Here is a 21,724-nt window from a genome sequence, read left to right on the forward strand (position 1 = left end):
AGTGGGGAAAATAGTCACAAAAGATACTTCAGGTATTAAAAAGCGCTAATAAGAAAAATGGAGCAGAGTAAGAGGTTAGAGAGGGTCAGGAGAGATCCCTCTAATAAGCTGACATTTGAGCAGAAGTCTGAATAAGGGTAGGAAATCTAACGTGCAGATATCCAGGGAAAGAGAAGTTGAGACAGCGGCTACAGCATATGCCTGAGGTCTGCTTTGTGTGACTGAGGTCCAGCAAGGAGGCCAGTTTGGTTGAGCAGGGTGAGAGTAGGTGACGGAAGAATCAGACCATGTAGGGCAGTCAGGGCTATTGTAAGGATTTTGCGTTTTATTCTGAATGAGACGGAGGGTCAGTAGAGATCTTAAAAAGAGGTATGATATGATCATATCCAGGTGAGGTAAAAATATATATCACTTGAAAGTCATAAACACCTGTGAGACAAATATATTTTCATTTGTGAAATCATGTTCAAATGAGATATATTCATGCATGACCCAAACCAACATACCACCCATTTGTTACATTACATATTTTGCCCTAATGTACAACACACACACACACACACACATAATTTTTTTCCAAAGGACTGAAGAAAACATAAAAGGATCCATCTACTCCAACCCCTCAAATGCTAACTTTGAAAATATGTATTTTTTTCCAAAAGAAATCTTCATAGAATTCCCACATATAAAGAAATAAAAGAAATGTTTTTTAAGTATAAATTCATTTTATAAGTTCAAATTTGTAACATTTATTATAAGGTAAATTAGTAAGAACAAGGCTGTTTTAAAGGGCATAACAACCTGAGTTAAGGGCTCAAAAAAGACACTTTGAGTTATATGATCATTCTCCTTTGAACTCACTGCAGTTCCGTAAGTCATTAGTGTGGTGCTTAGAATGAATGTATGATTAAATCTGTCCACGTCAACCATGTACTTAGCACCAGACGTGTGAGACCATCCTAGATCATCCAACAGTCCTGCCAGCTGACCACAGATTCATGAGAAAACCCAGCAGATATCAGCCAAGGCAGCCCAGACCCTAAGAACCACCCAATTGACCCACAGATCTATGAGCTAAATAAATGGTTGTGGTCTGGAGCTCTGGTGGTGCAGTGATTACAGTGTTCGACTGCTAACCTAAAAGTCGGCAATTCGAAACCACCAGCGGCCCAACAGGGAAAACATGTGGCAGTCTGCTTCTGTAGAGGTTGACAACCTTGGAAACCTTATGGGGTCGCTATGAGTCAGAATCAACTTGATGGCAGTGGGTAAGATCTGCAGTAGTTTGTTATGTAGAAAAATCTTGCTGATACATATGCATTTCAAGTCCCCATCTAATTTTATTCCCCACCTTCTCCACTCTCATCAAATAATTCTTTCTCCTATTTCATTCGGAAAAGAGAAGTCACTTGATACAAGATCTCTAAATTCTCTTCTGTCCATTTCAGAATGCGCCATTAGTTCCTTGAGGGTAGAAATAAGTGCCTCCTTCATCTTTATACACCTATAGAGCAAAGAGCATGGCACACAGTAGATGCTTAATAAATGTCTGCTCAGTGAATACTGAATGAGAGATTGAACGTCTCTATCATTACATTCTCTGCGCTACCACTCATTTCTGCTTAAAAGTCAGGGAAAATAGATCAAAAACAACACTACTAAAGATTTTAAAATAAGTGTTTCATTTAAGCTAGATAGCACTAATTGTCAACAAGGAACATATGAATGGGGGGAGGCTGCAGTTTGGTGTCGCTACACTAAAATCCTTTAGTATCCATTTTTTTTTTTTTTTAATCCATGTTTTTACTTGTATTGGTTGCTGCCACATTCATGTATATGCTTGTTTTTCCTGCTTCTTCTCAGGTGACAAGGAATTTGTGAAGGAATGCTTGGTGACTGATTGCTGCTGAGTCAGCAGCTGCCACGCTGGTCATCTTCTACCTGGTACAGGATGTAAAAATGCTGTGAAAGCCTAACATACAATATCATAAGCAAGTGTACATAGTTATACTTACCAAGGCCATGTCTATGTGTGGACATTGGAGGCATCACACTCCAGGTTTTTGTTTTGGGGTTGTAGCACTCTACTGTATTCAAAGTCTTCAGGCCATCCCTTCCTCCAACCACATACAGTTTGTCATCTAACACTGCGACACCAAACTGCAGCCTCCTCCCATTCATATTTGCTACAGGGGTCCACATATTTGTGCGGAGATCATACTTTTCAATGCTTGTTGCTCCTTAATAGTAACATACAGAAGTTATACAAATAAAAATTTCACCCTGAGTATTTTATGAAATTATACACACAAAAATATAATTTTACTAGCATTGACAATAATACTTTTTTTTTTTATTAACTTTTATTGAGCTTCAAGTGAACGTTTACAAATCACATCAGACTGTCACATATAAGTTTATATACACCTTACTCTGTACTCCCACTTGCTCTCCCCCTAATGAGTCAGCCCTTCCAGTCTCTCCTTTCGTGACACTTTTGCCAGCTTCCAACTCTCTCTATCCTCCCATCCCCCCTCCAGACAGGAGATGCCAACACAGTCTCAAATGTCCACCTGATATCATTAGCTCACTCTTCATCAGCATCTCTCTCCTACCCACTGTCCAGTCCCTTCCATGTCTGATGAGTTGTCTTCGGGAATGGTTCCTGTCCTGTGCCAACAGAAGGTTTGGGGACCATGACCGCCGGAACTCCTCTAGTCTCAGTCAGACCATTAAGTATGGTCTTTTTATGTGAATTTGGGGTCTGCATCCCACTGATCTCCTGCTCCCTCAGGGGTTCTCTGTTGTGCTCCCTGTCAGGGACAATAATACTTTTATTATACTCCAATATGCTGCTGTATGATCTGGCCCTATGTCTTTAACCTCATCTCTTAATATTCTTTCAGGCATTCACCAGGTTCCAATATTTGAAGGTCAAGTGGGTAAGGAATATGTGTCAAAGGAGGCTGAGAAGCAACAGCCAGAAATGAGAGGAAAAGCAGTGCCATGGAAGTTGAAAGAAAAAAGTTTCGAGCAGGTTGGACTGCTGCTGAGAGACCCAGTATGATAAAGACTAATAAGTATTATTGGATCTAGCTATTTGGAAGTCATTGATGGCTTCAGGGAGTATATCCTTACTGGGGGGACGCTGGTGGTTCAGGGGTAGAATTCTCACCTTCCATGCAGGAGATCTGGGTTTGGCTCCTGGCCAGTGTACTTTGTGTGCAGCCACCACCTGTCTGTCAGTGGGGCTTGTGTGTTGCTATGATGCTGAACAGATTTAAGGGGAGCCAAAGAAAGGCCTGGTGATCTACTCCCAGAAAGTCAGCCAATGAAAACCCTGTGGATCACAACGGTCACTTCAATCCTCTGAATTTCTAATACAACAGGCAATCAGTGCTATCCTGACAGAATTACTGTCACTTGATAAGGATCACACCAAACACTTCAAAAGTATTTGTTACAAGTAGGTCATCAGAGCACTAGTACTACTGACCCTCTGCTAAATTTAAAAATAAGTTTGTTATAGGTATAAACCAAAAAACCAAACCCACTGCTGTGGAGTCAACTGTGACTCATAGTGACCCTACGGGACAGAGTAAAACTGCCCCACAGGGTTTCCAAGGAGCTGATGGCGGATTTGAACAGCTGACCTTTTGGTTAGCAGCTTGACCTCTTAGCTGCTGTCTCATATGCTGTAGTTTTTATTATTTTTTATACACCTTAAAAATTCTAAGTTATTTGGAGGGAGGGATAGCTATGAAGTCTTCCTCTACCTCTGTTTTCTTCATAGTACCAAGTATAGTGCTTTGTACATAGTAATTGTTCAAAAATATTTTTTATTTGAATAATCTTTCTCTTCAGGTTTTTTTTTGCTATAGTGAGATTTTATTATATTATTTAATGCAATATTATACTTAATTCATCACTAAATTTGATCTTAAAAGCTTCTTCCTTTCATCAAATTAAAAGGTAATGCTAATCACATTTCCTCACTAATATATTTGGACAATATTTTCTTCATTTGGATTTTTCTTTTTAATTTGGATCTGAATTCTTTTAGATCTTGTTCATTAAGGGGTATCATCCTGTTGCCGCTGCCAACTCACAGTGGCCCTACAGGACAGGGTAGAACTGCCCCATAGAATTTCCAAGAAGTGGCTGGTGAACTTTTGGTCAGCAGCCGAGCTCTGAACTACCATGTCACCAGGGCTCCCCAGCAGTATCATAGTCTTATATCATCATAACTAAAAGTTACTCTCATAAAATCAAACACAATTCTTAAAACATAAAATCTTAGAAGTCTCAAACGTGTATCTTTAAAAACCCCAAATACCCCAAAATAAATAAATAAATAAATAAATAATAAGTCCTAATAATTGAAAATTCTATGTAAAACCTTAGGACTTCCCTAATTCATACTGAAAAATCAACCTTTAAAAAAGAAAGCGCACAAATATTCTAATATTTTCTTAGTGGCTGATTAGAACCATCACCATCTTATTTGTTGGGCCCTATACTAAACACAAGGACCTCTGAGGCACGTGGTTAAGTACTTGGCTGCTAACTGAAAGGTTGGTAGGTCAAACCCACCAGCTTCTCCACCGGAGAAAGATGCAGCAGTCTGCTTCTGTAAAGATTTACAGCCACAGAAACCCTATGCGGCAGTTCTACTCTGACCTATAGGGTCACTATGAGTCGGAATTCGACTTGACAGCAATGGGTTTTTTATAATAAACAGAAAAAAAGGTTCTAGGTGGCACAAATGGTTTGCTCTTAACTGCTAACATAAAGTTTGGTGGTTTGAACCCACCCAGTGTACTGTGGAAGGCCTGGCAATCTGCTTCTGTAAAGATTACAGCCAAGAAAACCCTATAAAGCAGTTCTACTCTGTAACACGCTGGGTCGCCATTAGTCAGTATCAAGTCTATGGCAACTAACAATGTACTAAACAGACATAGAAAGAAAGGGGCCAAGAGCTCAATGATCAGACCACCATCCAACTAATGCAAATTGCTCTTCGTTATAAAGACTCTGGAAATAAGGTCAGTGAAGATTTCTTGAATGTGGTGGAAGGTCAGGATATTCTACTATCAAGAAAGACTCAGAAATAAAGTTGGTCAAGTGGCAAGGGCCTTATTAGAGAAAATCCTGAAAACCAGAAAGAAGAATTTACACCTGATGTGCTAAGAAATAAAGACCGCTGGAGTTTTTAAGCAGAGTAATCGTATGATAAATGAAGAGTTAAGGAGCAGATTGTAGTCTCCAGAGTCAGAATGCCTGTATTTGAATTCTGATTTATGACTTTTTAGTTATGTGATCCTGGGAACATTACTTAACTTCTCTAAGTCTTGGTATCCTCATCGATAAGAGAGAGCAGCAGCATTCAACTCTTAAAATTGTTGTGAAGATGAAATGAAACAATATAGGTCAAGTGCTTAGCATAATGCCTGATACATATGAACAACATAATGAATGCTATCTCCCCAAATCAACACAATTAAAACAGGTAGGATGAATTGACAGGATGAAGAATATCGCATCTGGGGGGCAGAGCATTCCATTGAGAGGGGATAGCTAGTGCAATGTCCCTGACGTGGGATAATGTTTGGCATGTTAGAAGAACAAGGAAGTTAATGGGGCTGCAACAGGAGTGAAGGGAGAAGTATGAGCTGAGGTCAGAGCGGCAGCCAGAGGCCAGAGAGGTATTGTCAGGGAATTGCAGGCTTTTAGTTTTTTTAGTACTAGAAATTCAGAGGAAGGGAGATCAATGTGTACCGAGATTACACACAGAAAACTTCTGCACAATACCTGGCACAGAGTAGGCACTATGTATCATGATAGTTGCAACTATTGCTACAATTAGTAATGACTGTTGCAAAAATGGTATAAAAAATTCCAGAGACCCTTGACCTAGATTTCCTAAATGTTTCCATTTTACTATGTTTGATATATACGTATATATTGTTTTCAGAACTACTTAAGAGTAGTAAAAAATTAGGCATGATGCCTTTGTGCCCCTACGTGCTTCAGTTTGTATTCCCCAAAACAGGAAATTCTCTTACAAAGCGACAGTACAATCATCAAAATCTGTGTGTTGACATTGATAAAACGATATTATCTAAGCTACAGAATTTATTTGGATTTTGTCAAATGTCCAATTATGTCCTTATAGCAAAAGAAAATCCAAGATCATGCATTATAATCAGCTGTCATGTCTCTTTAGTTTCCTTTGATCTTGCACAATTCCTGAATCTTTTTTATTTCATCACACTGACATCTTTGAAAAAGATTACAGACAGACAACTTATCTTGTAGGCTGTCCCTCAGCCTGGGTTTGTTTCTTTCTCACGACTGAATTCAGTTTATACACTCTTGGCAAGGATAACACACCTGTGCTGCTGAAGTCCTTCTCAGCGCACCGTGTCAGGGGCACGTGCTGTCTTATTACTAGCAGTGCTCACTGGTGAACGCTGCTCATTTGGTTCAGGAGCTGCACGCTGGTTCTCTCCCCCATAGAGATGCTGTTTTACCCTTTGTGACTACTGAGCACATGATGGGAAGATACTTGAAGACTAAATATCCTGTTCTCTTCAAACTTTCACTCACTCGTCTCAGTATCCATTGACGGTTTTTGCCCGAATCAATGGTTATTATGATGGTTGCCAAATGGTGATCTTCTAATCTCATCTTTCCTCCTACATTTATTAGTTGGCATTTTACTGGAAGGAAGAGCCTTCCCTTCTTTAATTATATATCAGTGTGGACTTGAAGAAATTTATTGATTCAAGAGACTATACTCTTTTACAATCATTATTTTGATGCTCGTGTTATCCCAGATTTGAACAGTGGTAGCTCCTACATGCTCTGCTTCCTGCTGCCTCTGGCCAGTCTCCATCATTGTTTAAGCATTTCTTTACTTTCTGGCATTACAAGATGTTCCAGGCTTATTTTGTACTTTTCCTGCCCCAGTCCTAGAACCAGCCATTTCTCCAAAGAACCCTTTGATCATACATATTCACTATTAAAACCAGTTCTTTTTATCTTCCCCCAAATAAAAAATCTTTTGATACCTTTTGTTGAATCCATTCCTCCAACTGCAAACAATGTACCAACAGTTGACTTCCTAGGTTTTGTCCGAGGACTTTGTAACATGGGCCGTCTCTCTGGTAATAAATGGTATTTCATTGCTTCCATAATAAGTTTCTGACATTCTATATCATCCCGAAAAAGTGCATTATTTTCCATGTCTGCCAGGAACTAGAAAAGAATATTGAGTATATATAGTGAATGACAAAGGAAAAAGTAAGGTTAAAAGAATAAATGATATAATTCATAAATAGAAATTATACTTTTTAAAAATTCAAGTCTGAACACCTATTTTTAACTAAAATATGCAACATTTACAAAACTTCCATTTTAAATTTCATTGAAAAATAAAAATTGAGAATATATATTCTAAAATTTTAATAGTGTTTATCTGAGTAGTAGGAATTCTAGTGTTTAAAAATTTTTTTTTACTACTTTTCTGTATTTTCCAAATTTCCTAATAAGTCATTTTACTTCTTAATGGAAAAAATTTAAATGAGGAAGAAAAATTATTAGTTGAAGTTGACTGATTAGGCTGTATCTACCTGACTTCTCTAAACAATGCTCAAACAGTAACAAAGCAAAACTTAATTTCTGAAGGGGAAAATAACTGCAAATGGTGATTATTCTAAAAAATGGAAATCCCCATGCTTCAGTGAATCCTCTTTTTTACTTATGTAATTTTATATAAATGCATAACTATGGCCACACTCTGCTTTTTAAAAACGGAAAATCTTTTCCTTTTTTGTTTGGTTCTCCATCACCCCTCATCATTCTTCCCTCCCTCCCTGCCTTGTAAACAACACAGTGTGTATTCTTTCATATTTTTTCCATACTTACAGAATCGTATGCTGACATAATTCTCAGATATATATATACCTATAGATTAGGTATACATATTTTTCTTTCACTCATTATTTATTAGATGCTGCTTTAGTCATCTAGTGCTGCTATAACAGAAATATCACAAGTGGATAGCTTTAACAAAGAGAAATTTATTCTTTCACAGTCTAAGAGGCTAGAAGTCCAAAGTCAGGGTGCTAGCTCCAGGGGAAGGCTTTCTTTCTCTGTTGGCTCTGGGGGAAGGTCCTTGTCATCAATGCTCCCTGGTCAAGAAGCTTCTCAATGCAGGGACCCTGGGTCCAAAGGGTCCAGCCTGGGTCCAAAGCCTCCTGGCTTGTGTTTCTTGGTGGTATGAGGCCCCCATGTCTCTCTGCTTGCTCTTCTCTTTTATATCTCAAAAGAGATTGGTTTAAGACACAACCTAATCTTGCAGATTGAGTTCTGCTTCATTAACATAACTGCCTCTAATCCTGCCTCAATAACATCATAGAAGTAGGATTTACAACACATAAGAAAATCACATCAGATGACAAAATGGTGGAAAATCACACAATGCTAGGAATCATGGACTAGCCAAGTTGACAGATATTTTGGAGGGACACAATTCAATCCATGACAGATACTTTGTTACATTTTGCCATTTTTACTCAACAATACCTCGTGAAAAGTCCTCCAAGTTTTCTACAAAAGGTATAGTTCTGATTTCTTCTTTTAAATAACTGAATAATATTCCATACTGTAAATGTACTAATATTTTCAGTCTTTTTTTATTATGGACATTTTGTTTCCATTATATACATACATTCATACATTCTTACACACATATGTACACATATACACAATATATATAAATACACGTACACATTTGCATGCTTTTTTTTCCCCCTACTATAAACAAGTCTTGTACACTTGTCCTTACGTACTAATTTTACCTCTATGAGAAATGAATTCAATTTGGGAAATGAATTGGTCCAGGAGGGCTCAAGGGTATAAAGATGGGCGGGAAAAAAGTTAGATTGCTTTTCAAAGAGGCTGTAACACTTGTTTCCATCAGCCATGTATGAGAGAACACCATTCCTGTCAGGAATAAGTATTAGAGCTCTTTTTATTTTTTGCAGTGATATGACATTGTTTCTTCAATTTGAATTTTCCTGAAGAGTGAATATTAGCATCTTTTCATACTTTTGGTCACTTGTAATTGCTCTTCTCTCTGTCCTTCCTTCATTTCTGTATTAAGTTGTTTATCTTTTGATTGGCAATTTATAAGAGTTCTTTCTAATACACACATACACACAAATCTTTTGACATTCGACTGTATTTTTCTAGATTTATCATCTGTCTATTGAGGTTGTTTCATAACACTTTTTCTATTTTTAGGTCATTAATTATGTCTGTTTTCACAACTTCTGAATTTGCAGTCTTGGTTAGAAAGTCTATTTTCCTCCAGTTTGTGAACATAGTCTGCTAGATTATATGGTAAGATTTTATTGCTTTATTTCTTTCATTTAGGCCACTGATCCATGTAAAATTAATTTTTATGTAGAGTATATGAGTGGAGGACCATTGTATTTTTTTCCTGACATGTAGTTGGTTCTGTACCAGCAACATTTAGTAAGTAATCCCTTCCTCCCTTTTCTCAACTGAATTGAACCTTGACCATATACTGCATTCTCAGAAATAGATGTCAGATATATGAGATCTATTGTTTGATTTTTAATTCTGCTCCACTGACCCATTTGCCTATTCCTATTCTAATACCATTTTTTAAAATTAAAACCTGTTTCTATCAAGTCAATTCTGACTCATAGTGACCTTATAGGACAGAGCAGAACTGCCCCATAGGGTTTCCAAGGCTGTAATCTTTATGGAAGCAGACTGCCACATCTTTCTCCTGTATGTACGCATGCATCTATCTCTCTATCTAAATAAGTTATGTTGTCGTTGTTAGGTACTGTCGAGTTGATGACGACTCAGTGACCCTATGTGCAACAGAACAAAACACTGTCTAGTCCTGCGCCATCCTCACAATTCTTGTTATGCTTCAGCCCACTGTTGGAGCCACAGTGTCACTCCATCTTGCTGAGGGTCCTCCTCTTTTTCACTGACCCGCTACCAAGCATGATGTCCTTCTCCAGGGACTGATCCCTCCTGATAACATGTCCAAAATATATGAGATGCAGTCTCACCATCCTTGCTTCTAGTTGTACTTCTTCCAAGACAGATTTGTTCATCCTTCTGGCAATCCATGGTATATTCAATATTCTTCACCAACGCCACAATTCAAAGGCGTCAATTCTTCTTCTGTCTTCCTCATTCGTTGTCCAGCTTTCACATGCATATTGATGAGATTGAAAATACCATGGCTTGGGTCAGGCGCACCTTAGTCTCTAAGGTGACAAATTTGCTTTTCAACACTTTAAAGAGGTTTTTTTGCAATAGATTTGCCCAATGTAACGTGTCTTTTGATTTCCTGACTGCTGCTTCCATGGGTGTTGACTGTGGATCCAAGTAAAATGAAATCCTTGACAACTTCAATCTTTGCTTATTGTTCCAGTTGTAAGGATTTTTGCCTTATTTATGTTGAGCTATAATTCACACTTTAAGCTGTGGTCTTTTATCTTCATCAGTAAGTGCTTCAAGTCCTCTTCACTTTCAGCAAGCAAGGTTGTGTCATATGAGTAATGCAGTTTGTTAATGAGGCTTCCTTCAATCCTGATACCACATTCTTCACCTAGTCCAGCTTCTCGGATTATCTGCTCAGCATACAGATTGAATAAGTATGGCAAAAAGATACAACCCTGATGCATACCTTTTTCTGACTTTAAATGATGCAGTATCCCCTTGTTCTGTTCAAACGACTGCCTCTTGATCTAGGTACAGGTTCCTCCTGAGCACAATTAAGTGTTCTGGAATTACCGTTCTTCTCAATAACTAACATAGGTTATAAGGAGTTTTTAAATTTTCATTTTAGACTTAGAAGTCATAGGAATATTTTTGCCTAGCCAGGGTTAAATTTGAATAATAGAGGTACCTCTTGCTCCCAACTACAACCTCAGTAGATCTAAGGAGAGTGCTCTAGAGAAGCAGTCATTAAATATGAAGTATCCTGCTGGATGTAAATAACAAAACTCCAAAGCAAATGAAGATTAAAATACAGGTTATAAGGTAGTCCATCTCACTCCAGATGTTATGTGTAAGTCTTAAATTTATGCTAAATTTTCATTTAGAATCAATAATGAATTTCTGTAACAAATGCTTTTCCAAGGAAAATAAAAATTCTATTTGGAGTTTAATAAAGTGGGTTATATTATAGTGTAGCTGGCAATTCTATTGATTTTCGCTTAAAAGGAATTAAAATGTTTCTCATAATAAACTGAGATTTGTGAAATTATCAAGACTATATAGTTTCATTTTTCCCTTAAATTCAACTATTAAAATTCAGCTAACAATGACCAAAGGTAATCTAAAACCAAAATATTCATTATTAAACAGACCTATATGTTTAAATATTTGGTTTTATTAAAGTTTGGACAGTGTCTTCATTACATTTATTCATTTTTTTCTCCTTTGAGTTGAGGAAGGCATACATTTTCTTGAGCACAAAACACATAGAAGCCAAGGTGGTCCTTCTAGAATTCAATGCAGTGGAGAGGCAAAAAAAAGTGGCAGTGTTTCTCTTTGGATAGAAAGCCATGCCATGCCAGGCGTGCTTCCCTTGCTTCACCAGCAGTGAGGCCTATGGACCCACAAGACACTGAGGTAATAGGGAAGAAAGGCCAACTGCATCTCATCAGAGTGCCCTAGGAGAGTAGCTTAACATTCCGTACAGGTGCCAAATGCCCCTTCAAATATGGGGAGAGAATGCAGCTGAATATGCAGAATATGGGTATAATGAGCAAGGATTCTATGTTCCTTTGATGAGTGTACTATCTTTACACTTCTTGGTTCCTAAAAAATGATGAGGAAATATACAGTCCACAGTTCTAAAAATATAAAATCAAGTTTTAATAATGGAAGACTCTCTAGCAAAAGTCGCTGTAAAAAACAGTTTGTGGCATTTGGAAACTGAGCATAGCATGCCAAAGGCAAAAAAAAAAAAAAAAAAAAAAGCCAAATTAAGACCTAAGTGTCAGGACCTATGCCAGAGTATAAATTCTCATATTAATTATCCCACATTTTTTCTGTGCACACAAAACATAGTTATAATTGCTGTAGAAACCATTAATGAATATGCATTGGGTTGGCTCATTTAGATTAATCTTAATGTTTATATTACTTCTGTTATATATAATTACTTTAGTCCTTCCTAAATAAAAATGTGAAAAAAAATAGTATAAAGTCTTGGAGGATTTAACTTGTAACTGCAATCTAGAGTAAAATATATTTCCTAGCATGCTGACAATCTCTGTAATTTATGAAAAAAAATAATAGACGAAAATATAAAGCCATTATTCTAAGTATCAAATTAGTCAAATGGAAGGTACTAGGTTTCATTCTAAAAATTATTCAGAAGGCATTGTGAGAGAACTACAAAACGCACGCTCTCATATACCCCACATTTTGGGTGAATACAGTTGCCTCCTTTACCATAAAGAATGGCAAATTAGTAAAATGAAAGCATTTAGAAAACAGGAGAAAATTTTCCAATTTATAAATTTTTATCTTCACTCACCTCATCTGAGTATTTCTCTAAAACTGTCCCCTGAAAGACTCTAATGTAAGAAGTAAAATATGAGTTATTTATGAATTCTACAGATTTAAAAAAAATTTTGGTTTCAAAAATTTGTAAATTGAAAGAATGTTAAAAGTAAATACTGACTCATATCTCTGAATTTTAGTAGAATAACAATAACGAGAACTGAGGACAGAATAATAGAAACCAAGGTACTTGTAATATGTGCTATTAGGAACATTAAGAATTTACGTGTCAGGCAAACAATGTTACATATATATTTACCACAATTTAAAAAAAAAGAGTGTAGGTGTCAAAAACGTTTTAAATAATGTACATATGTCCTAGTATTTCTACCAATTTTGTTTACAATTTGATCAAGTTTGGAATAGTTTCAAAGTAAAATAAAATAATAAACACTTGTCTTCTGGGTTATTCAGGATTTCAAAAAGCCAGATTAAAATGGTCATTTGGTAGAGGATTGCTTAAGGATCTACTGTGGGAGTCACTAAAATAAACTTACTATACGTACCCCTCCTGTTATTGTTAGCTGCCATGGAGTCTGCCTCTGACTCATGGTGAAACCATGCCAACTGGAACCAAACACTTCCCACTCCTGTGCCACCCCGTGATTGGTTAAGAATCAGACTTCTGTGATCCATTGGCCAATTTTCAGAAGTAGATCATCGGGTTCATCTTAGTCTGGAAGCTCTGTTCAGCATCATTGCAACACGCAAGCCTCCATGACAAATGGGTGGTGGCTGCATGTGAGGTGCACTGCATGGGAATTGAATCCAGGTCTCCTGCATGAACCACCACTGCTCCCACTAAACTTGCTGCCATTGGGTACATTCTGACTCCTAGGGACCCTATTATAGGAGAGAGTACAACTGTCCCATAGGGTTTCCAAGGCTGTGATTTTTACAGAAGCAGACTGCCTCAACTTTCTCCCACAGAGCGGCTAATGGGTTCCAACAGCTGACCTTTCGGTTAGCAGCACTGAGCTTAAGCACCGCGCCATCAGGGCTCCTGCTTCTACTCGTTGTTGTTATGTTGATAGGTGCCATTGACTCAGTTCCAACTCACAGTGATCCTATGTACGACAGAATGAAACACTGCCTGGTCCTGTGCCATGCTCACGATTGTTGCTATGCCTGAGCCCATCATTGTAGCCACTGTGTCAACCCATTTCATTGAGGGTCTTCCTCTCCTTCACCGACCCTCTACTTTACCACACATGATGTCCTTCTCCAGGGACTGGTCCCTCCTGTTAATGTGTTCAAAATATGTGAGACGAAGTCTCACTGTCCTCCCTTTCAAGGAGCATTCTGGCTGTACTTCTTTGAGGACAGATTTGTTCATTCTTCTGGTAGTCTGCGGTATATTCAATATTCTTCACCAACACCATAATTCAAAGGTATCAATTCTTCTTCAGACTTCCTTAATTCATTGTCCAGCTTTCGCATGCAAATGAGGCAACTGAAAATACCATAGGTTGGGTCAGGTGCACCTTAGTCCTCAAAGTGACATCTTTGCTTTTTAACACTTTAAAGAAATCTTTTGCGGTAGATTTGCCCAATGCAGTACCTCCTTTGATTTTTCTTGACTGCTGCTTCCATGGGCGCTGATTGTGAATCCAAGTAAAATGAAATCCTTGACAACTTCAGTATTTTCTCCACTTCTAATGATGATGCTTATTGGTCCAGTTGTGAGGACTTTTGTTTTTTTTATGTTGAGGTGTAACCCATACTGAAGGCTGAAGTTTTTGATCTTCATCAGTAAGTGCTTCAAGTCCTCTTTGTTTGCAGCAAGCAAGGTTGTATCATCTGCATATCACTAGTTGTTAATGAGTCTTCCCCCAATCCTGATCTGCATTCTTCATCAAGTGGGCTTCTTGAATTATTTGCTCAGCATACAGGTTGAATAAAGTATGGTGAAAGGATGCAACCCTGATGCACAGCTTTCCTGATTTTAAACCATGCAGTATCCCCTTGTTCTGTCTGAACGACTCCCTTTTGGTCTATGTACAGGTTCTGCATGAGCACAATTAAATGTTGTAGAATTCCCATTCTTCACAATGTTATCCATTATTTGTTATGATCCACACAGTTGAATGCCTTTGCATAGTCAATAAAATACAGGTAAACATCTTTCTGGTATTCTCTGCTTTCAGCCAAGATTCATTTGACATCAGCAATGCTATCCCTGGTTCCAGTCCTCTTCTGAATCTGGCCTGAATTTCTGGCAGTTCCCTGCTGACATATTGCTACAAGTTTTTGAATTATTTTCACTGAAATTTTACTTGCATGTGATGTTAATAGTATCATTTGATGATTTCCACCATCTGTTGGATCACCTTTCTTTGGAATAGGCACAAATATGGATCTCTTGCAGTCAGCTGGCCAGGTAGCTGTCTTCCAAATTTCTTGGCATAGACGAGTGAGCGCTTCCAGGGTTACAGCCATTTGTTCAAACATCAAATTGGTATTCTGTCAATTCCCAGAGCCTTACTTTTTGCCAATGCCTTCAGTGCAGTTTGGACTTCTTTCTCCAGTACCACTGGTTTGTGATCTTACGCTACCTTCGGTTCTTTCAGCTTAAGAAATGCTGAGTGTGTTCTTCCCTTCTGTTTTTCTAACTACAGGTTTTGCACACTTTATTATAATACCTTACTTTGTCTTCTCAAGCCGCTCTTTGAAATCTTCTGTTCAGCTTTTACTTTATCATTTCTTCCGTTTGCTTTAGGTAGTCTACATTCAAGAGTAAGTTTCAGAGTCTCTTTTGACTTCCATTTTGGTCTTATCTTTCTTTTCTGTCTTTTTAATGACCTTTTGCTTTCTTCATGTATGATGTCACTGATATCATCCCACGACTTGTCTGGTCTTCTATCATTAGTGTTCAATGTGTCAAATGTATTCTTGAAATGGTCTCTAAATTGAGGTAGGATATTCTCAAGGACGTATTTTTGCTCTCTTGGATTTGTTTTAATTTTCTTCAGGTTCAATTTGAACTTGCATATGAGCAATTGATGGTCTTCACATTAACACAGCAGAAGAAAACCTTATTTTGTTAGCATCATTGGAAAAGGAGCGATTTCGGAAAACTAATTTTTCCAAGTAACTGAGCCTAATGACAATTTTTTATATTAGTCATTTATTATTTGACAGTCATTAGACAATTTTAACAACTGTCATAACTGTCACATTCCCCTGCCTTTTAAAATAGAACATACAGAATACAATCTGACATTTTCTTGATGATTTTAGAGTCTATTTTAAAACTTTATCACCTGATAACTCTTTCTGCAACTTTGCCCTTCACTTTTACTGAGGCGGGGAAAAAATCAGCCATTATCTCTAAACTTCACAATACTGCAATGCACTATTATCTTTCTAGAAAAGAAAAACATTGTTCAGAAAGGTGAAGTACTATGTCTGAATTAGGGCAATGTGCTTCCATCATCACTAGTTGACTAAAATTCATCACGTTAAGACAGTCTCAAACTTGAACACGCATCAGAAGTATCCAAAGGCTTTTTAGAACACAATTTGCGAGGCCCCACCCCCAGAGCTTCATATTTAGTGGCTGTGGGGCCTTAATAATTTGCATTTCAAACAAGTTCTCTGGTGGTGCCCATCCTACTGTTGGGGATCACACCTTGAGAACCACTGGCTAATCCAGTAGACTTTTAGTCCTTATTTGTCTATAGCATCCGAGGCTGCTAATACTTCCTTTCTTAAACTTGGAATCTATTTTCACTACCACTCCAGATACTCGGCCAAGTTTAAGAGCTACCACTAAATGCAGTATTAAGGTTTCTCAGGGTTCCACCCCTAGCTCTTTTCTATTTTCCTTGGCCAGTGACTTTCTTTTCCCCTTGGCTTCAACTACCTAAATAAGTGATTTTTTAAAATTTCTTCTCAGACTCTAAGAGGATTAAAGGTGCCAAGAAGCTCTGGGAACATGATTCTCCCACTTCCTTCCCCACCCTAAAATCAGCTCTTCTTCCTCTATTTCTTGTCTCAATTGATAGCACTTTCATTACCTAGTTGCACAAACAAGAATCATCCTGGGCCCTTCTTTTTCTCATATTCTCAACCATTTCACCAGTCATTAATTTTTATCAATTTGACCTTCTAAATAGCTCTTGAGCCTGGTAATTTCTATCTCCACTGCCAGAGAGTGCCTAATTCACTTCTTATTTGAATTCCAATAGCCTCCCATTAGGGTTTCTAGTTTTGACCCTTCTGATCCATCATCCCCAGTACAGTCATACTGACCTTTTTAAAATAAAAATTTCATTATGACATTCCTCTGTTTAAAATCTTTAGTGCCTCCTTACTTCTTATAGGATAAAATCCAAACTCCCTGGCATGACTAAAGAGTCTCCATGATCTGGTCTGTTTTCCTGTCCAGCCTCATCTCTTGACACTGCCCCTCCCCCCCACCCTTTTATTTTTCTACTCTATGCAAACTATCTTGAAATTCCAGAAAATAAAATATTCACTCATGACTCCATACGTAGGTACAATCTGCTGTCTCTCTGGGACCACCATTCCCCTTTCTTTGGGTGGCTAATCCATAATGCAGATCACGTGACACTTCAGGAAGTCACTTCTCTCTGCTTCATCACAATCAGTCTGAATGGACTACTTCTATTATTTTCACAATACCATGTTCACATATCTAGCACAGCCTTTATCTCATTACATTGTAATCACTGATTTATTTTTAATCTATTTTTTCTTCCACCTGATATCACCGCCCCTGGCCAGCAATTTTAGTACATTTAAGAGGCAGAGCAGTTTAATGGAAAAGCCACAGAACTTTACTTAGATCTGGGTCCTACTTATTAGCTCTACAATGTTAGCCCAGTAGCAAAGCCAAATACAGCTACAATTAAGAAGGACAGGAATTTATGTAATCACTTTGTGATTTTGAACATATGGGTTTACTGTTTTGGTCTGTTACTTCATTTGTACAACAGAGGCTGGACTAAATGATCTCCAAAGTGTCTTTCAACTCTAAGATCTTATGACAACAGAAATTCTGAAGGTCCCTGACAGTCATGCAAATACCAAACCAAAAAGCCAAATCCAGTACCGTCGAGTTGATTCCGACTCGTAGCATCCCTATAGGACAGAGTAGAACTGCTCCATAGAGTTTCCAAGAAGCGCCTGGCAGATTTGAACTGCCAACCCTTAACCACTACACCACCAGGGTTTCCCCTGCAAATACAGTATCAAAAGTATTTGAAACTGCAGGACTGAAGTAAATTGTCAGTGTACTTAATTGTACAAGATTCTTTTCAAAGCCTAATAGGATCGTTCAGATTTTATTTTTTCTCATCTAGAAAGAATAAGAAAAATAGTTCTGCCAGGTAACAGTAAAAGTGTAATTCTCTTCTTTAAATCTGATTTCAAGGGAAAGAATTTTAAGTTATTTTTCATGAATTGCCATAGATTCGTGCAGTTTCATGCCTATGGATTCATATAATATTTTACTCCTGAAGATGGAAGTCTTTCTTACAAGGCATCAGATTGACTTCTGTAAGGTAGAGAACAACTTTCACTTACAACACAGGGAGTAATACACATTCGCAAGATAAATACAAATTATATAGCATTCAGTGCATTTTAAACCAAAAAAAAAGATCTGACCTTTTGTAGTAATAACTAATTCTGTGCTTTCAAGTCTCAAGGTAAAGTGCTGTTGCCTATTAGCAGCAGTGCATGCAGAGTAAATTTTGTATATTCCAGTCAAAATTATAAAAAAAGGGGAAAAATGCATATAACTATGTTATGACTGATTACCTTGATCTCACTGAACAGATTTTTAAATACTGAAATAATAATAATATCATTCGTATTTATAGCACATCATATTTCACAGGGCACTTTTCTGATCCTCATGATAACCCTATGAGACAGAGAAGATGTTCCCTTCACTTGCCAGATGAAGAAACAGGTGTGTGAATGTGTCAAATCACAAGGGTTTAAATGGCACAGCCAGAACTATTGTCATGTCTTATTAATCTATATATCACCAGAATCCAGCATTTAGTAAATACTTAATAGACATGTGGCAAATAAATGAATAGAAATTTTCTGATTCCTAGAATTCAGTATTCCTTTTACTACCAGCTTTACTAATTTTCCTTCTATTTCTAGGATAGGTTTGTAGCTGAATCAAAATTACTAACCTAAAAAGACCAGAATTAATGGTCTGACAGAGTCTGGAGGATCCCCTGAAACTATGGCCCCTGGATGCTCCACTAACCCAGAACTGAAACCATTCCCAAAGCCCACTTTTCAGATAAATATTAGACAGGTCTATAAAACAAAGAATTAACACACGCAAGGAACGTACTTCTTAGTTCAATCAAATATACGAGACCAAATGCGCAGCTCCTGTCCAAAAGCAGGACGAGAAAGCAGGACGGGACAGGAACTGAATTAATGGACAGAGAGAACTCAGGGTGAAGAGGGGAGTGTGCGTCACATTGTGGGATTGCAACCAACGTCACAAAACAATATGTGTATAAATTTTTGAATGAGAAATTAACTTGAGCTATAAACTTTCACCTAAAGCGCAATAAAAAAAAAAGAAATTACTAACCCAAAATCACCAATGTTACTTAACTGATGCAATTTATATTATCAGAATTTTGGGGTTGAGAACATGAGCAGGATTTTTTTTACCTCCAATTCTTTTCATATACACTTTCCCAAGGAATATATGTAACATTACCTTATTAAATAGAACAGGCAAAGAAAAATATTAACCTATAATCAAATACATAGTAAAGCAATTAGCATAAAGTGAATACTCAAATGTTGCTGAAATTATGACACTAATTTTAAATCATCAAAAGTGGCTCACCTGTGGTGCAAGAAGGGGGAGCCTAATATAAGCTAAAAGTTTACTGAGATCTTTCCGTCTCTGTTCCAAATCATGACGAACCCAAGTAAGAAGTGCATTCAATATTGTCTCCTCATTAGGAATGTTCATGTCATCACTGGCCATGAGCTTTGCAATTTCACTGGCTGGTAATAATACAAATTCCTGGTTTCTAATTACTTCCATGAAATGCTCCTAGAGAAAAGAAAAGCATACAAACGATGTTGTTCTTTCCGGCTATCATAGTTTATTTAAAGGAAACTAGAAGTTTTTTGAGTTAGATGCCAAAACACAATTTATTACTGCTTACTAGAAAAGAAACAGAATAAAAAATAGCATTTAAAGTGAAATTACATTGTTAAGCTTTTTACTTCTACGTAAGTAGAATTAAAGTGTTTTATCACTTATTACATTTTAAAAATGGATTTGGGACGTTTAGATATTGCTTTGCACAAAACTTGTAGCCCTGGTGGCATACTGGCTAAAGAGCTCAGCTGCTACGCAAAAGGTCGGCAGTTTGAATTCACAAGCTGCGTCTTGGAAACCCCATGGGGCGGTTCTACTCTGTGCTATAGGGTTGCTATGAATCTGAATCGACTCGATGGCAACAGGTTTGGTTTGGTTTTTGCATAAGTTAGGGAATAGTTTTGGCAAGTTTTTTGAAGGAAGATAGAAGAAAGAATTAGACACTGAGATGTAAAATATTCTACTGTCAGAAGCTAGTTTGGATTTGTGGTTGCTGAAGAATTTGGCCAACAGTGGAGCTAAATACCTGGGTGAGCCTTGAAGTAATTTCTCTTACACAGAAATGACCTTCAAGCTGACTAGATTTCCCAGGACTGTTCTGGACCACAGATGTCTTCTCTGAGTCTGCCCTCCAGGAAAAGTATATTCCTCAGGGCTACTCTATAACCAAACTGACCTTTGAAAGTACTTCAGTGTTATCTGAAAGACCACCAGGATTTTAGACCTGTTGTGATAATTTCTATTTCTTCTAATCTGATTTATACACAAAGCTCTTTTGGGCTTATAGGAAAAAGAATCAAAGCAAAAAGGTAGCCCTGGAGTGGATTGGGGCTCCAGGGCTTTACATTGAAGATGACTCAGTCCTGGCCTCAGACCACAATCAACTCCCCATATAGTATGAAATGGAAAAGAAATGCTCTTAAGTTTGAGACAACGATCTTTACCAGGCTCTGGTGGTAAATAATCTGAACAGAAAGAAAAGTTATCTGGTGTGCAAGGTTATAAATCTTAATGCATAGATATATTACACAGTTATAAATGCAAGTGCTAGACATACTGTTTCTTAATGTTTTTCTTATATTTTCTAATATATTATGAGTCAGACGATGAGTAAGACAGCTAAAGGCTGTTTAAATTAGAACCAGAACTATCAATAATTATCTTCTATATTAAAATAAGAATATATTTTCTACATAGCCTGCTGTCACATAAGTTAGGTACTGATCTAAAATATATCCATTGGATTGACATTTCGATAATATATTTTAATAAAATCCTGATGTGGAATGCCTTCAAGCAAACTGTTCTACTCATTTGTATACCGACATTCTAAAATGACTTGGTAACACATAGCAAGAGCTATAAAAATGTTGGAGCTCTCAACCCAGTTATCCCACTAGTAATTTAACCCTTAACAAATAATTTGCAAAAGGAGAAAAAGCTGAATACATAAAGATACTTCTATTACTATCTATAATAGTAAGAAATGGTAAACAGCCAAAATGTTTGGCTATGGGGGGTTGTAACTCAATGGATTATTAAGCAGGCATTAAAACTTTCAAGGACAAAGATCACATGGCCACACAGAAAGACAATTATAATGTTAAGTGAGATTCTGAAGAAATAAAAATAACATACATTTCTAATTGCTCAAAGGTATAATATACAGTTCAATCAATACATTTATACAAAATTGATATAACTATTGCCATACTTTGAAATGATATTAAATTTCACCAGTGAGAAAAAAGCTATTGATATATCTAATTTAGAATAATGCTAACTCCATTCTAGTAAAATTCATATTAAGTTAAAATAGAGCTTTTCAACAACTTATCAAAATACTACTGGACTCAAGGTTAAACAAAAATTCTTTTCAAAAGTATTAATTTGACTTTGAAGCAGCTATTTTAGCGGTTTTAGTTATTTTAGCAGAATGGAATGTTTTAATAAGTTTTCTAGATTTAGAATCAA

General features: G+C 37.1%; 1 protein-coding gene across 9 annotated transcripts in view; it reads right to left on the bottom strand.

Annotated features, from left to right (window-relative positions):
* Positions 1 to 21,724, bottom strand: part of KLHL5 (kelch like family member 5) — a 96,475-nt gene that overhangs the window by 22,851 nt on the left and 51,900 nt on the right. For all 9 annotated transcript variants that reach the window (XM_064285940.1, XM_064285939.1, XM_064285936.1 and 6 more), the window contains 3 exons: positions 19,487 to 19,699; positions 7,074 to 7,260; positions 2,016 to 2,240 (listed from right to left, as the gene is read on the bottom strand). In XM_064285940.1, coding sequence (XP_064142010.1) covers positions 2,016 to 2,240; positions 7,074 to 7,260; positions 19,487 to 19,699 — 625 coding nt within the window. The remainder of the gene's footprint in view (positions 1 to 2,015; positions 2,241 to 7,073; positions 7,261 to 19,486; positions 19,700 to 21,724) is intronic.

Source organism: Loxodonta africana, chromosome 5, assembly GCF_030014295.1.
Source record: "Loxodonta africana isolate mLoxAfr1 chromosome 5, mLoxAfr1.hap2, whole genome shotgun sequence".
NCBI lineage: Eukaryota > Metazoa > Chordata > Mammalia > Proboscidea > Elephantidae > Loxodonta > Loxodonta africana.